Raw genomic sequence first — 15,994 nt, 5'->3', positions numbered from 1 at the left:
CACTTTTTGTTGTTGTTTGTGAAATACTATAGGTCTCTCTAAGTTGTATATGCATATTGCATATTAAACTGTTCTTCAGCCTCCCTTGTCTGCAGTAGATAGTAAAAAAAAAGCCTCAGAAAAACAAGTCGATCAGAAAGACATTAGGTGTCTATGTCAACCAGTGACTTCATGAAATCCGTGCGGGCGTGGGGAGGGAGGCGCCAGGGCAGGCAGTCTCCGCTCGCACCTCGGCATTGATAACATTTCTTTTGGCCACTGGGTTGTGCGCAACGCGGAGAGTCTGACATTAAGCAAAGTTTTAGGTTTAACTTTACCTAGCACTCAGTGCTATATCTTTATAACTAAAGCTGAATCTCTGAAAACATTTTGTCCTTTGAGTTTTAGAGCTGTAAAATTGACTGTTGGGGGGGGGGGTGGGGGGTGCTGGTAGGCGTTCTCTGCTGCAGTGCTGTTAGCCAATCAGAGTTGATATATTTACATGTATAAATATTCATGAGCAAGAGCCGAAATCCTATCTGTCTTCAGAGACCTCTAATTATATAAAGCAGGGCTAAATAGAAACACCAGAGCACTTTTTTTTTTTTTTTTTTTTACAAAAAACGTCTCACATAGCATTCATTCATACTAGAGACCACAACTAGACATTTTAAAATGAATTTAAAAAATGATTAAATGAGACATTTAAAACAAAAGCTAGTTTGATGAAGAATCCACTTATTGCTTATCATCATTGCATTGCTCTTAAAGACCATGGAAACAATGCTACTAAATATTCTACAAGATCCTACTGTGGCACTACTGGAAGCAAAATACCTGATGGTGTGGTCAAAAGGTGCAATAGGTGTTAGGAATATCAACACCTATTGCAAATATGTTAGAATATTACTTACAGCAGCCTTGAAGTGTTTTACGATTAATCTGCATACAACACATGGATCCAAAAGCTATGGGATGTTGACCAGATATAGAAAATAACATACTGTATATACTAAAGCTTAAAAAACAGATTTAAAGAAATAAAAGTGATGGGGCTTCGTTTTGTATAAAAAAAATACAGTAAGGGATGTAATTATTTATATATTTTTTTAATTCATCTTGAAATGCTCATTGCTTATGTGGTTATGAGTTATTTTGAAGAACGAACAAACAAGACTCCAGTATTTCCAAAAACCAACACAACTGATGTGTCTTCCATGGAAACGAAAATCTTAAATTATTTACTGCACTCATTATAGTACTGTTGAGCATATTTATGTAAAGTTTATATAAAGTGTTTATTCTTCATTGCTAATTATGCAGCCACTAAGTCAATCTGTAAAAGCTTATTATACAGTAATTAATCAATATTTTAGTGAACAGTTAGTATTAGTATTGTACCTAAAAAGTTAGTAAAAGCTCAGGGATCCATAAAACAAGAACAAAATGTTTGTTTCTGAATAGACATACACAGACACAAGCCAAACTAAGAAGTGCATGCCTTGGTGCTGCTAAGCTGTTCTAATATTATACTGGGGCAGTGCTATGGTATCTCAAGATGTTGCCAAATATGCAGCTAATATTAATACTTCTATTACTGGTAATATCACTGCAGTTCCCTAAGTGTGACATTAAAACATGTGTGACTAAATCTTTGTCTAATAAAAGTTTAAGCAACTTAAGAAGCTCTGTTTAACCCTTAACAGCGGCCAATCAATGGCCTACACCCCCTCTTCGTACTATTGATCTGCACTTTAACCAGTGTTGTAGTGTGATACACAGTAACAGGGTATATTTTTTGCCATTAGCAGTAAAAGCAATGGCTTACTACCCCACAGCCACCAGATGAGCAAATTCATTTTACCCTCCTTCTCACTGTAAATATACAGCTCTGGAAAAAAAATAAGAGACCACTTAAAATTAGGATTTTCTTTGATTTTACCAAGTTGAAAACCTCTGGAATATAATCAAGAGGAACCAAGATTTTTGCACCAGGAGTGGCATAAAGTTATCCAAAAGCAGTAAGAAAGACTGGTGGAGGAGAACATGCCAAGATGTATACATATACCTATAAATAGCAAAATCAGAAAAACTGATTCAGAAACTGAAGTGTTCTCTTATTTTTTTTTCCCAGAGCTGTACATGTATATATTTATGATACTGAAATTAGCAAGCATTTTTGGCTTATTCCAATGTTCATATCTGTTCAGAAACAAAAATACTGAACCCCAGAGTGCCCAGACCCCACTTTGATAACTATGGCCATAGACCCTCACCTAGCTCCAACAAATCTGTACTAATATTTTAACATATGAAAAATATATTACATACACAGTTGTGGTCACACATTTACATACACTCCTTGTGTTTTCTGGGGCAGAACACATTAACCCAACATTGATTCCTAAAACCTTGTCCACACAACAATCTGAGTATTAATTAAGCTTTACAATTTGCATTATCTATCCTTTTCAAACAATGACTGAGCAAACCATATCCCTAAAAAGCTAATTCTGGTCAGAGGATCTTTGAAAAAGAAATCGTAGGATGCCCAAACTGTTGCAAAGTGCTCTTTACGTATTTTCCATTTTGCCTGTACAAAACAAAAATACACATCATTTGCTTGCAATGTTGAACTTTTTTGTGAATCTAAGCTGCATTTGATACATAAAAAAAAATCCTATATATTATACCAGTTAGTCCTGACCCTGCAATGAGATTGGCTGAGAGGTGTTCTATGTGTGCCGTCATCAGCCGGTAATGCACTGTACCCGAAGCTCTGCATGTCCTACTCAACCACATACAGGTAACCTAGCAACAATGCAATGCTTACAAACCAAACAGCGCAGATACAAACAGAGCAGCAATGGAACTATTTTAACTTGCTAAGTTTTTATATCCAAAAAGGTTGTATTTTCTCCTCCTCTTTAACTCAAAATATTTCAATAAACAGCGATAATGGAACTGTGGTATAATCGAGATAATACACACAGGGTTTATGCTATAACATGTAATACTGGCACTGCTGTGCTGATCTATGACAGCAGCAAATCAGTGCCAATATTTTATGTTATAGCACAAACCTGCAGTGTATTTGTTGTGCTTAAGTATCGCTCACATTAATAATGCTGAGCTGCTGTTTTGCTTCACAAAATTCCTTAACACAAGTAATAATGCGAGACTCAGATTGGTCAATGATTCTCACACTGTTTGGTTGGGAATATTATGGATGCTTAATTTCAGTAATGGCATAACTATCAAATAGTTCTGTATCACTTGGATCTTAACTTAAATATTGCTGCAAATAATAATTCTGCAAAATACAAATATTACAATAATGCAAACAGATATATAAAACTACAGTGTACTTACAGCTGAAGGCAATATTAACCTCTTGGGTGTAGTGTAGTGGTGTGCCATATTAGACTGTACATGAGTTTCATTTTGGTCATCTGTCTTGAAAGCAACATTTGGAACTCTGGCTCTGGAACCCCCCTGTCCTACACACCTGATTCAACCCTTCAACCAATCAGCTCATTAACATGCCCTTTCACAGTCTGAGGGGATGTTAAAGCAGGGGGGAATTTTTCAACTTTCTTGTACATTGTTTAATTTAATTTTGGTCATCTGTCTTGAAAGCAACATGGTTGGTTTGCTATTTGCTTTAAAAGCTTGTTACATTATCCTTTTGCATGCATGTGCTACATACTTTCACTATTAAAGATGTTTTGTTTTTATAATTTTTTTTGCTACATTATTAATATTAATATGGTAACTTAATGTTGTTTAATAAACAGACAAAGAGTAATGAATGAATTTAAGTTTGGGACCTCCTGTTTTTTTTGTATAGAGGTAAATCACTGGACTGCCTACAGACTAAAATATTTGAACAGTGATTTACTGTACAGACATAAACATACTTGGCAGTGCAAGCGGAGTCCTTAAGGATAAACAACGAGCAGGGTAAAGAATATTTGCCCTTTTTACACATGTAGGCTAGATGTAAAAGAGACAGATTTTACACATTTACTCCTAGCTTGTTTATTATGACCACATGCAGTTACAATCAGTGTGAATATGATCAGAAATGCCTACCTTTTGGGCGCACTTTATATAATAGTGGGTTTAACGTGCTTGTTTTGTGACTTAGAAGTGCAGAGAGGCTCTTTTTTGTAAATGTATTTCAAAATGTTCCTCATTTTCTCCCAATTTAGCTGCTACTCAGCTGTATTTCTCTTACAACAGGAGGGTGAAGACTAGCACATGCCTCCTTCGATACATGTGAAGTCAGCCACCAACTCTTTTTGGACTGCTGCTGATGCAGCATTGCGGAGTAGCATCAGAGCACACTCCGAGAACAGTGTAGCGACTCGGTTCTGATACATCAGCTCACAGACACTTTGTGCTGATTGACATCACCGTTTGGAGTGATGTGGGGAAAGAGCGCCATCTGTCCACCAATTGTGCTCTCTCAGGGCTCCAGCAGCTGATGACAAGCTGCATGACATCTCAGTGGACAGACTTGTGCTGAAAAAAAAAGGTTTTACTTTTACCTAACTGAAAAATAGCTGTTTGTATGGTTGTAGGGAGCTGATTGTTATTTTTAAAAGAACAGCTAAATTCAACATTTTAACATTAAATTAAATGCTTTTCTAATATTATATTCCACTCAAAGTCAAATCAAAACGGTTCGCTTCAGGTAATTCCTATCTAGCAAATTCTTCACTGAGCAAAAGAGAGAGTGAGTTCAGCCCTTATTACAAATATGGCACCACCAAACTACAGCAGTGTATAGAGACTCTGACATCAGTCAAAGCTGCTGTACACACAGAGGATTCACGTTTACATTACTGCACTGTACATAGTGAGGAGAACTCTAGTCCTGCACTGTGCTCTGCGAGAGCATCACACCCTCTTCAGGATTTAGAGAAAACAGCAGCTTATGTTCTTTAATCAATTTTTTGAAAAGCACTTAATTTGTAGCGAGCTACAGACTATAAACTAATCCAGATATGTTTCAGCAGTGTTTCCCTACACTGGCTCTGGAACCCCCCTGTCCGACACACCTGATTCAACCATTCAACCAATCAGCTCATTAACATGCCCTTTCACAGTCTGAAGGGGTGTTAAAGCAGGGGGCACCTTTAAACTTTCTTGAACATTGTTGCTTGAAAAAAAATATTAATATCCTTTTCATGCTATTGCTTTTACGTCGTGCATTTTTATGATGTGATTATATTCATTTTATTATGGTTTATACTTTGTAATGTAAAGCACCATGAACCTCATTTAAATATATAAAAGTGTGTTCTATAAAGCATATTTCTCTGATCAAACATTATTGGAGGACTATTGTACCCATTTCCAAGGGTTATTAAGGTTTAAAACATTATCCAACTTCCTTATCTACTACCCTCTCAGCACATTAAAAAAAAGTGTTAGATGTAGATAATAATCTTATTAAATTATGTATTGATTTTCAGAAAAACAGTATTGATTATAAGTTAAGCATTTACAAGTTAAGGTTGGTGGCAGATCATAATTCATTTTTGTTTTGTACTTTAACCTCGGCTGTTAGATTTGTTCTAACTGTGTAAAAATTCTGAAGAATTTATGCATACGATTATTATTTTATGTCCTATAGAGGTCTAAATCGCTGCCACTATGAGCGGGAGGTAGCAGGTTCAAATCCCGCTCATGCAGCTTTGCCGTCAAGCTGCTGGCGCTCAGAGGGAGCCCAATTGGCTCTGCTCCCTCCAGGTGGGTAGATGGCGCTCTCTCCCCACATCACTCCTAAGGTCCTAATGTCCGCAGCACAGGGCATCTGTGAGCTGATGTATCAGAACCGAGTCGCTGTGCTTTCCTCCGAGCGCGCTGGCTGCTCGGCAATGCTGCATTAGCAGCAGCTCAAAAAGAAGCGGTGGCTGACTTCACATGTATCGGAGGAAACGTGTTAAGTCTTCACCCTCCTGGTGAGTTGAGGCATTACTAGTGATAGGGGGAGTCCTAGTGAGTGGGTTGGGTAATTGGCCGTGTAAATTGGGGAGAAAATGGGAAAATAGTTTAAAAAGCCTTTACTTGCTAATTAAAAGTGCTTTTATGTTATGAAAGAAAGGGCAACTGTGTCTTGGGGTACAATTAAAATATTGATTTGCATATGATATAGGGCTGGGAGGTTAATCAAATTAATGTTTTAATAGGATTTTAAAAATGGGATAATTGGGATTGTACATCTTTACATATAGAAGCTGCCAGAGGGAATCTCAGTAGATTCTGTTAGAAACCTGTAAAGAACTTATGTGGCTGTGAGTTTATATTTTACACTTTTCCTTATCCGAAATAAAAGGGGGTTGTGTTTTACACCATGTTTAATATAAAAGCTGCATGTAAGATTGAAGGGAGATGCTTACTATTGGGCTCTAACATAAATATACTCTAATATATAATAGGGTTTTGCTGGGTATTGTAAACTAGCCTGTAGAGGAAAGCAGGTTACAAGAAGATAAAGGACAACACTCAGATTTTCAGTGTTGTAAAAAAGCGGTAATGTAAATAGTTAATTGAGTGGTGTTTTACACAGAGCTACGTATATACTAATTTTGGCTTAATCTTAATATATATATATATCAGTTTCCCTACTAGCTCACCACGCTCCACAAAACCAGCAAGCTGATTGGCTGTTTTTCCTGAAAGGCAGAACTTTATCCTTGAACTGGCTCTGTGATTAGCTTTAAGAGATTTCCCATTCACACACCAGTGGCCCGTCTCCTCATTAATACAGCTAAGCGAAAGGATTTGGGGCTGCTAAAAAAATATTCGTGAAGTCTAGGTCAGGCGACGCCCCTGGGGCCAGATATTTTCCAAGCCATTACGTGGCAGGCCACAAAAAAAATATGTTATGGAAAATGAAGCAGGTAAACCCAAGAAGAAAGGAAAAAAATAAATTAACACACCGCTCCTCATGCAGGGATCGAACCCCAGCCGCCAAGATGCAGTCCAATACACTACCGCTGCCTCAGCTAATGAATTGGGATACAGCCGGAAAAAAAGACGGGCGGAAAAACGAGAACGGGTGGAAACTAAAGTCACGCCGAGCGCAACAGGGAGGCAGAGGGGTGTGTAAACTAAATTTGGCCAGAGAAGCGTTTTATTTTTCATATTATCGTTCAATATAATTCAAACAACCTCACGGACCAAAAGTTCCATGCTTGCCGACCCCTGGATTAGGGTAATCTTAGCGTAATAAACCTTATCACACTGTTATTTGTAGCAAAGAGGTGCTTTGTTGAAATATTACTACAAATTAATTATATTAAATATTTAGCAAAAAGCTGCAACTGAGACAGACAGGCTTTTTAGAGGAAGAGTACTTACAAATTCAGATGTGAATTTATGAACCAATCCACATGGTACCAGCTCATTCACAAAGTAGGTAATACGCTATATCTGTACACTACATTTATCATCAAATTGTTGCACCCAGGTGTCCTGTGATAAGCCATCCCATGCAGCTTGAATATTCTCATGCAGAATTTGCAGTAGGAATAGAGTGTTGATAGCACATTTAATAGTTTAGCAGATAAATCTAGCCCATACCTGTCAAGTTTTGGACTTAAAAATAAGGGAAATTTTCCGTCACCTGCTTCGAGTCGCCCACCAACCCAACCGAGGTTCAGAATCCCTTATATTTTAAGACAGGTTTACAATAAATCTAAAATAACCACCTGGGAACATTTTACAAACTACAATTAGATTATCAGAATCTGACAGGTCTATCTTTGTTGACACTGAAATGTTGTGGACATTCCTACATATGTAATTCTTATAATACAGCCTAAGTTAAACCCTTTTCTAGACATTTACATGAAATCATCAGCTTTTACAAAAATGACATGGACCAGATATATTGCATAAGTAAATATTAGTCCAAAGGGGCCTAAACAATTAATAATTTAATTAATACTTCTTTCTATTGATCAGTCCAGTCCTGTCAGTCAGTTAATTTCAGCCCTCTTCACATTTTCTCTCTCTCCAGATCAACCATCTCTTCTGCCCCTTCTAAATATTAAATTACACCACAATACTCTTAAACTAGCCCTGAACTAATAAAATAAATACAGTTTCGTTCATTATAGCTTACAGTAGGCCTGCAAACCTAAATTAATAAACACAGTTTGAAAATGAAATAGTTATTGGCTGATCAGGGCAGGTTGAACATCTAATTGTAAAGTTAAGCTAACTGAGTCACAAGCTGTATTTTCTTAAACACACAGTCGGTTTGATCCGACTGTTTCAGAAACAACGTCATCATAGTTTACATGTTTAGCTCCGTTACCTCGCTGTATATCCAGATATGCTTTAACGTCAGCTGCTCCGACTAGCTCTCACAGCGAGGGGGCGGGGCTTTCCTACATTGCGCTCCGCTAAACCAGGAACCTGATTGGCTGTTTCACCTGAAAGGCGGGACTTTCTCCTTGAACCGGCACTACCATTGGTTAAGAGACACACAGTGACCAGTGCCCTGTCGCCTCAATAGTAAAGTTTTTTTTTTTTTAATATAATACGGGAAATTTACGGGAAAATACTAATACGGGAGGACGGCGGGAAAGAGGAGTAAAATACGGTAGTTTCCCGGCCAAAACGGGAGACTTGACAGGTATGATCTAGCCTGATTTGGTGTCATATGTCCAGAAGGCCTGGTTTTAATGTGTGGGCTGCAATTTTGTAAAATGCCAGATCACCCTCAGTCTTCTTCACAAGCACCTTTCAAGTTCACCATTATGCAGACGAGGTCCTGCAACGAGCAATTCCATCTTTTATGAACACACTTTCAAGTGCACTTCTGCAACATGACAGTGCTCGTCCAAATACGACTGCCATCTGAACACACACACATTTTCTGCCCTTGCCAGTCACATGATCAGACCGATGACCAATCAAAAACATGAGGGATAATACTGGATACGCTAACAACTGTCAATGTCTATTGAAAAATCCGCAAGAATATTCAAACTGCATGGCATGCAAGATCACAGGACACCATTAAGAGCCTCTACAACTCAATACCATGCCTCTGTATGTGTTCAAAAATTGTCAATATCAGTCTTTATCTTTCTTCTAAATTGCACTGCAAACAGACAGTACCTACTATTTTTTAATAAGTGTACTGATTAATAACTGATTTCTAAATGTAATAGATTTAGCATTACTTGTGCTATTTGACTGTTTTGTTATTAATTTTAAGTATTTACCCTCAAAAATGTTGATTTCAGCATTGATGATTTCAGTCTGGTGTACATGACTATCTTGACACGATAGCAATGAGATAAAGAGGAAAAAAAACAAAACACAAAAAAACAACGGATTCCGTTTAGGAAACCTGAAAAACAAAGATAAAACATGGCAAATACACACACAAAAAAAAAGACATGCAGGTGGTGTATTTTTTTATTTCATGCTCCTACAGACTGCTTTTGATATGATTGTGATCATACCAAAATAAAAAAATAAAAACGTTTTTTAGATGGGAAGGTAAGAGAGGGGAGGGAACATGAGTAGTCTTTTTTGGTTTAAGAAAAACAGGAAAGAAAATGGATGTGGGGGAGGAGCCAAAAAAAAATAAAAAATTGAGGATGGCACCGTGATGTCAACAGTAAGAAAATGCTGGCCTTATTCAGTGTTAATCTGCCCAAAGCAACAAGGGAATATTTCTTAGTGTCACAGTTTAATCCGTTCATCTTTCCTCACTGTGGTCATGTGACACAAACTGAACTCTAGAATGGAATCAATGCATGAATGAACAGCTGGAGAATCTTTGTGAAAGTCAGTGAGAGTATGAATCACAACCAGAACAAGAAAACTGGGTAACCACTGGGTTATAATTATGTGCAAAAAGAGGGAATTTTTTTATATTCTTAAATAAATTTGATTTTTTTTTTTAATAATACCATACAACCAGAAGTTGAACAGAATGATTCAGTGGTTTGGTGTGAAATGTTGCATTATAGAAAACTGCAATTATTTACAGTGGTTCAAATCTGTCTCACATCTAGAGAAAAATTCACATTCAAGTAAGATTTGAGTCACTTCAATCTCGTAAAAAACAAACAAAAACAAAAAACCTGATTGTCCACTATTAAACCAAACATTGGATCATTACATAAAACTCAAGGGATGCAGACTGACTAGTACTGTGTACAAAAAAAAAAAATATGATTATTATATTTGTGCAGCAGTCCCCCTTTGTAGAACCATTTCACACCAAATCCACAATGTGTGCTCATCCCAACTACAGAAATGCATTGAATTTCGTAAAAATTCTAAAAATTTAATGTCAGTTTTTTTGTAAAGATAATTCTAATTCAAATTAAGAACCATTTCAAATTTTTTTTTAATTAATTGAGTGCGCTGATCGTGTGTTTATGTCTACGGTTGTAAACCTCATCACGTTGCAAAATCAAATACCTAAATATATGCCTTCTCAAGCTCCTGCACCTGGTCTTAGTGCAACACTTCACTTCTACTGAAAGCAGTGTGTGAATTACATTCCCTAAAGTCTCAGTATCACTTAATGACCTTCTATAAACTATTATAATTGATTTTTTGAGATTTTTTTTTAAGGTAAACTCAATACAGATACAGGGCTACAAAAATCACTGGCAAAATGGTGGCACAGGAAACCAAAAAAAAAAACACACACACAAATGTAAATATTTTACTTGTATTAAAATGAGGATAATCATTATTAAATTTATGTCCATAGTTTAATGTGTAGTTTCAATGTTTTATGGCCATTTCTTCATAACAAGCATGACAAAAAAAATTAGTAGTTCTTCTCAGTAGCTAACAAGCCAGATAACTTTCCCGTTCCACCTTAAATAATGCAACAACCGGCAGAGGCTGAAGCATTTAAATAAAAATCTTTAAATAAAAGCTAATTTTAGCTCCCCATCACAGAAGAATTAATTAATTGCTGTACCACCTGCTCCCTTTCTGAAGACATACTACGCTCTAAAGTTAACCAGCAGAGGTTACTGAATTTTAGCACTCCACAGCTATATATATATATATATATCTCTGTATTGGGTGCTTAAAACATTGTCTTAATTATGTTATTAGGGGGAGGATTTCACCCTTGCCTCTTGTAACTATGTTCAAAAAGCAAGGGTTACACCCTAAAACAAGGGGAAGGGGTAGAAATTAGAAATAGGATTGAGCATTAGATTACTGAAAAGGCAACACAAAATCAACAGAACTCGCTAACACGAGCTAGCTAGTCACCTAGCTAACAGATTAGCACCCGTTCCAAAATAAGAGAAATACTATAAAACCAATCAGTTTTAATTAAAACGGCTTGAAACATGGGTATTACCTTTGCTTAGCTATGTAGCTAACAAGTTAGCGCACATTTCACCAATAGAGAACTCAAACAGCATATATGTTTTTATTAAGAACTAGCCACATGCTGATTTATTTGCCATGGCTACAGTGTTTACTAATGGGGGATTCTTTAGGGATTTAGCATAGCGCACTGCGAAACACAAATCACTGACAATAATAGATGATAATGATAGCTTGTTAGCTACACTTATCAGCTAATTACCAAAAAGGGGGATCCAGCTAATCAAGCTAGCTAATTCAGAACTGTGCACAGATTGTGTTGGTGGTAACTAGCTAGCTAGACAGCTTGCCAGTCTCTGATTTAGACCTCAAAATGGCAGCTAAATAAATGATAATGTGATGTAAAACCCTAGAATAGGCTACAACACACAATGACTTATCCTTTGGCTCATTTTCTGGAATCGAGTGTGTACTTCATACAGCACCTGTGGTTCATCACAAACTTCTGCAACCTGAGGTATCTGTGACATTTACAAAGAAACTAATCAACCCATAAGCTCTTCTGTACTTCTGAAAAGCAGCAAAAAATCCTTTTCCATAGGATATTTACTCATGTGAATGGACATTGAATTTAATTAGCCTGTGCCTATTATCACGGCTCGTTTTACAGAAGGTAAAAGGCTCTGTAATCTTCACTGACATTGGAGTATGCAGTCCAGGAAAAATGACTGACAATGTGCTTTCAAACAGGATTAAAATCACTGAGGAACTCTGGTAGAAACTAGCCCACCTTCCCTATGTACAACTAATCCTGTCCAAACAGGGCTTTAGATTGATTCTGCTGAAATGTATAGAAAGTCAGTAAACAACGCTGGTGGATGTTTTTATGCACGCACTGCTCCACTTTAGGCAACTAGCCCATTCATGCCCAACCTGTGAAAAATAAGTTTATAACCCAGTCGGTCACATGCAACCCTCAACCTTGGTTGATGCTACATCCATAAATGTGTTCTTTTGTAGCTTCTGATAAGAATAGGAATGGTCAATTTCACCATGTAGTGAATTATCAGTACACAAATCTGTTTAACTGAATTTAAAAAGTGATGCCCATATTTATCAAACTTCTCAGAGAAAGGATACTTATTTGGAATCAGTCAGGATTAACTGAATTCAATTAGGCTGCTGATATGAGGTGACCAAGAACATTTATATTCTTACACTGATATGCTTGATAAATGAGGGTACACTAAACAGATGACATTTATGAGTGGAACACAAGAACTCTGGTCCTCAATTCCAGCTTCAGTTCATTTAATGCCCTTTTTGCCCCTATTCTATTACAAAAGCGTACAAGAGACCTGTTTTGACAGCTAGATTTGTACCAAGTTAACAGGCCCATATCCTGCTAAAATTCCCCCTAACATTTCTAAAATAAAGGAATGGTATGCAAAAAAAGATTCAAAACATACCATTTACTCTCTTCACAGTTCTTCTCTGTTCACAGTATATGGAAACTCTGTCATAAGAACAAAATCATTTGCATCACTGTCCACTTGAAACTCTTAGGAGTTTTAAAGTCTACAGGCTATCAGTGTGACAACGTAGGCTAGCCAATTTGAACAAAGCTCATTTGCTCATCTTTCTTAAAAACAGAGAAATAAAACCAGTCTATATAATTTAAAAGGATAAAGAGAAGCTGCAAATTGATTGACTGCTTCCAAATGTTCTAGACAGTGCTAAAGAAAAAAAACAAACACAAACAAAAACAAAAATGTTACAAGAAAAGTACAAGATACGGACCCTTTAACAACTGACTGAACTCAATAGGGAGTTATCAAGCCCTTTACGATTTGGATTTTGTTTATTAGAGCAGGAAATCATGAACGTACAATGTAGGATGTCCAGAACTGTAAATGAGAAACATGCAGTGTTATGGTTTTTGAGCTTATGACACACACTTACCCTTCACAGTCAGTTTCTTTACAGTGACTAAGATGTATGATGGCATTATGAACAGACCTGGGAAGGTCCATATAACACGGTCAGAACACTCTCATTTCTCACTGTGTGCATGTACAGACAGACAGATGAGTCCAGAAAGAATGTGTTGATGAATGACACAGAATGAAGAGTGTTTGAATATTTTGCTCCCAATAAAAAAAAAAAAAAAAAAAGGAACACAAGACATCCTACCGATTTCATAAAAGCATTTTAGACAAACAAAAAAAGGACAGTAATTTATTTATTTCTTCAGTTTTTCACTAATCTCATTTCTAAACTGTAGGAAAAACAAACAAAAAAGGAAACACCTCAGCTTGAAAAATATACAATCACTTTGATAAAGGCGGGGGATAACACTACATGCGATCAACAAGAAGCCATGTCACAGTATCCCTCTACTGCTTTAGCCTGTCACAGACCTTGAACTAAATTTAATTAATCCAATCACGATCCTTAGAGAGTAAATTCAGACTTGCCCTTGACATCGCTGCTGGAAATTGAGGCGGAGTTGCTTTGTGTGACCGCCTCGTCTGATTGGACGCCGTTGCTTTCGTCTGCCTGTCCCGCATCTGGAGGCTGGGCTTTAATGATCTGGCTCAGTAAAAGTGACAGTAGAGCAGTGTGGTCGTCTGAGGTGGCCTCCACAGGCTGGGGGTTAGACGAGCTCTGCACAAGAGAGGACAGCGTCTGGCTGAGTAACTCCAGCTGCTGCGTCGACTCTGGATCGGGCGTGGAGGCAGCCGGGGCCGTGGAAGGGAGAGTAGAGGAGGAGCCTTCGGAGCAAGAGCTCAGGATCTGCTCGGCCATCTGAGGAAGAGAAAGTCGGTCCGTCTGACCCTGCAGGAGGTTCAGCAGAACCGCCAGCTCTGTCTGATTTAACTGTTCGGCTCCGAGACCTGCAGAACACACAAAACCGTACATAAGACTACAGGAGAGACCGCTGTAGATCAAAATCCTTTCAGATGGGACACCCCTGTCTTACCCAACAATCACACTGGCAGGCGACAACTCGATTGCATAGGTGTGTTTGTGGCTGCTTGCACTGTTGCATGTGGGTGTGTATCGGCACAGCCGGTTATAGCATAGAGGGTAATCTAGAAAGCAAAGTCAATTTCATACTTTACTTTTCTTCAAACTGCCCCATGTATTTGTGCAAATATGCATTAGTTAAAACAGAAAAGAAATAATCAGACATGATAATGTCCGTCGTGTTTAGAACACAATGTTGGGGTATTATTGAAGCTCCAAGTTCACAGAGCAGAAGCAAGGGAGCTCAGACCCAAATGTCTGTGATTGGTCTGAAAGAACTGCTTGACCAATTGGTGTTAAATGTCACTTCTCTGAGTCATAATTATTTTGCATAAAGTTAAGAAAATCTCAACTCAGTTTGGCCTCCCATAGGAAATTAATGGTCATCTGTCGTCTGCGAGTATGAACTCAGGGTTATCCAGAGAGATTGCTATTAACCATCAGCTTAAAGCAAGCAAGACAACAGCAGTAAACTTCACTTTATTTTGTTTCTAAGGTCTGCCATGTCCTATAACACACCTGCAAGATCTGTAGTGGAGATGGAGGGTGGATGGGCAGAAGCAGGTGGTGGGGTTGGGCTAGGGGGAGGATGGCAGTTCTCTTTGCTGGGAGCTCCTCCGGGTTCCTTCTGGGGCACTTTGGTAATAGGCACATCCTCAGACACGCCGCTCTGCCTCTGCCGTCGACGCTTCTTACTCCACAACTCGTGACAGTCCTGCCAGTGAGGCAAACTAAACAAACAGAGTGAGTGAGGAGGAAAGATAAGTGAGAACAGAGGCTCATCAGAATTTTAAACCAAGCTACAGTGAGAAAGTTCAAGCTTTCATTAAGATTGAATATTAACTCTCTAAATGTAGAGTATTATAATATACATACACATATTTTCAGTATTCACTTTTTGTTTAGAAAAATAATAGAAATGGATGCCATGTGTGCTATTTATTTAAAACATTACAGACACCAACCAGGTCCACTGGTGTGTTTGAAAGGCAGTGAAGGGTACACAGCAATTTATTTTGCCTGCAGTGGAATTGACTCATTAAAAGGCACTTACTCTGGAGGTGACATTTTGCTGGGATCTACGTCACACAGGAACTGGCTCTCAAGAGCCTGCTCTGCCGTACACCTCCGAGAGGGGTCCAAGGTCAGCATCCGGTCTAGCAAGTCAAGCGCTGGGGTGGGCAGGCTGGAAGAGAGAAGACCGAATTGTCAAATATTTAACAATGATACGCCCGAACAGTTTAGATAGATGTCACTACATTTGCTTGCATCAATACAGAATTAATGCTGTATACCTTAATTTAGTGCCATGTATAAAATTATATTGTATTGGCTCTGCTCTTGTTTATTTACACTCTCCTTATTTAAGGTTCATACACTTTTTAACCTATACATTTCCATAACTTTCATGACTTTTCCATGCTTTCACAGCAAATTTTCATGACCATACAATCTTTAAAACATAAGTATAGACACGGACAATAAAACTAAAAATCCATGTAAAAACTGGCTATAGTAGGCCCATATCTTTCCTAAAATGAATAATAATAACTTTGAAATATGACATTTCACTAGCTGAATAACATTTCTGCATATTTAGTATGTCAATGCCTTATATTTGTCTGAATGATGCCAGACAGCATTA

The 15,994-nt window shown here is 37.8% G+C and overlaps 1 protein-coding gene across 4 annotated transcripts in view; it reads right to left on the bottom strand.

Moving 5' to 3' along the window:
- Window positions 1-15,994, bottom strand: part of cdk12 (cyclin-dependent kinase 12) — a 42,042-nt gene that overhangs the window by 4,140 nt on the left and 21,908 nt on the right. For all 4 annotated transcript variants that reach the window (XM_015608019.3, XM_007230786.4, XM_007230787.4 and 1 more), the window contains 3 exons: window positions 15,404-15,535; window positions 14,869-15,080; window positions 13,797-14,216 (listed from right to left, as the gene is read on the bottom strand). In XM_015608019.3, coding sequence (XP_015463505.3) covers window positions 13,797-14,216; window positions 14,869-15,080; window positions 15,404-15,535 — 764 coding nt within the window. The remainder of the gene's footprint in view (window positions 1-13,796; window positions 14,217-14,868; window positions 15,081-15,403; window positions 15,536-15,994) is intronic.

The sequence above is a fragment of the Astyanax mexicanus genome, chromosome 3 (assembly GCF_023375975.1).
Source record: "Astyanax mexicanus isolate ESR-SI-001 chromosome 3, AstMex3_surface, whole genome shotgun sequence".
NCBI lineage: Eukaryota > Metazoa > Chordata > Actinopteri > Characiformes > Acestrorhamphidae > Astyanax > Astyanax mexicanus.
Note: the sequence above shows the minus strand (reverse complement) of the source record. Positions and strands in the feature narration are given on the sequence as shown.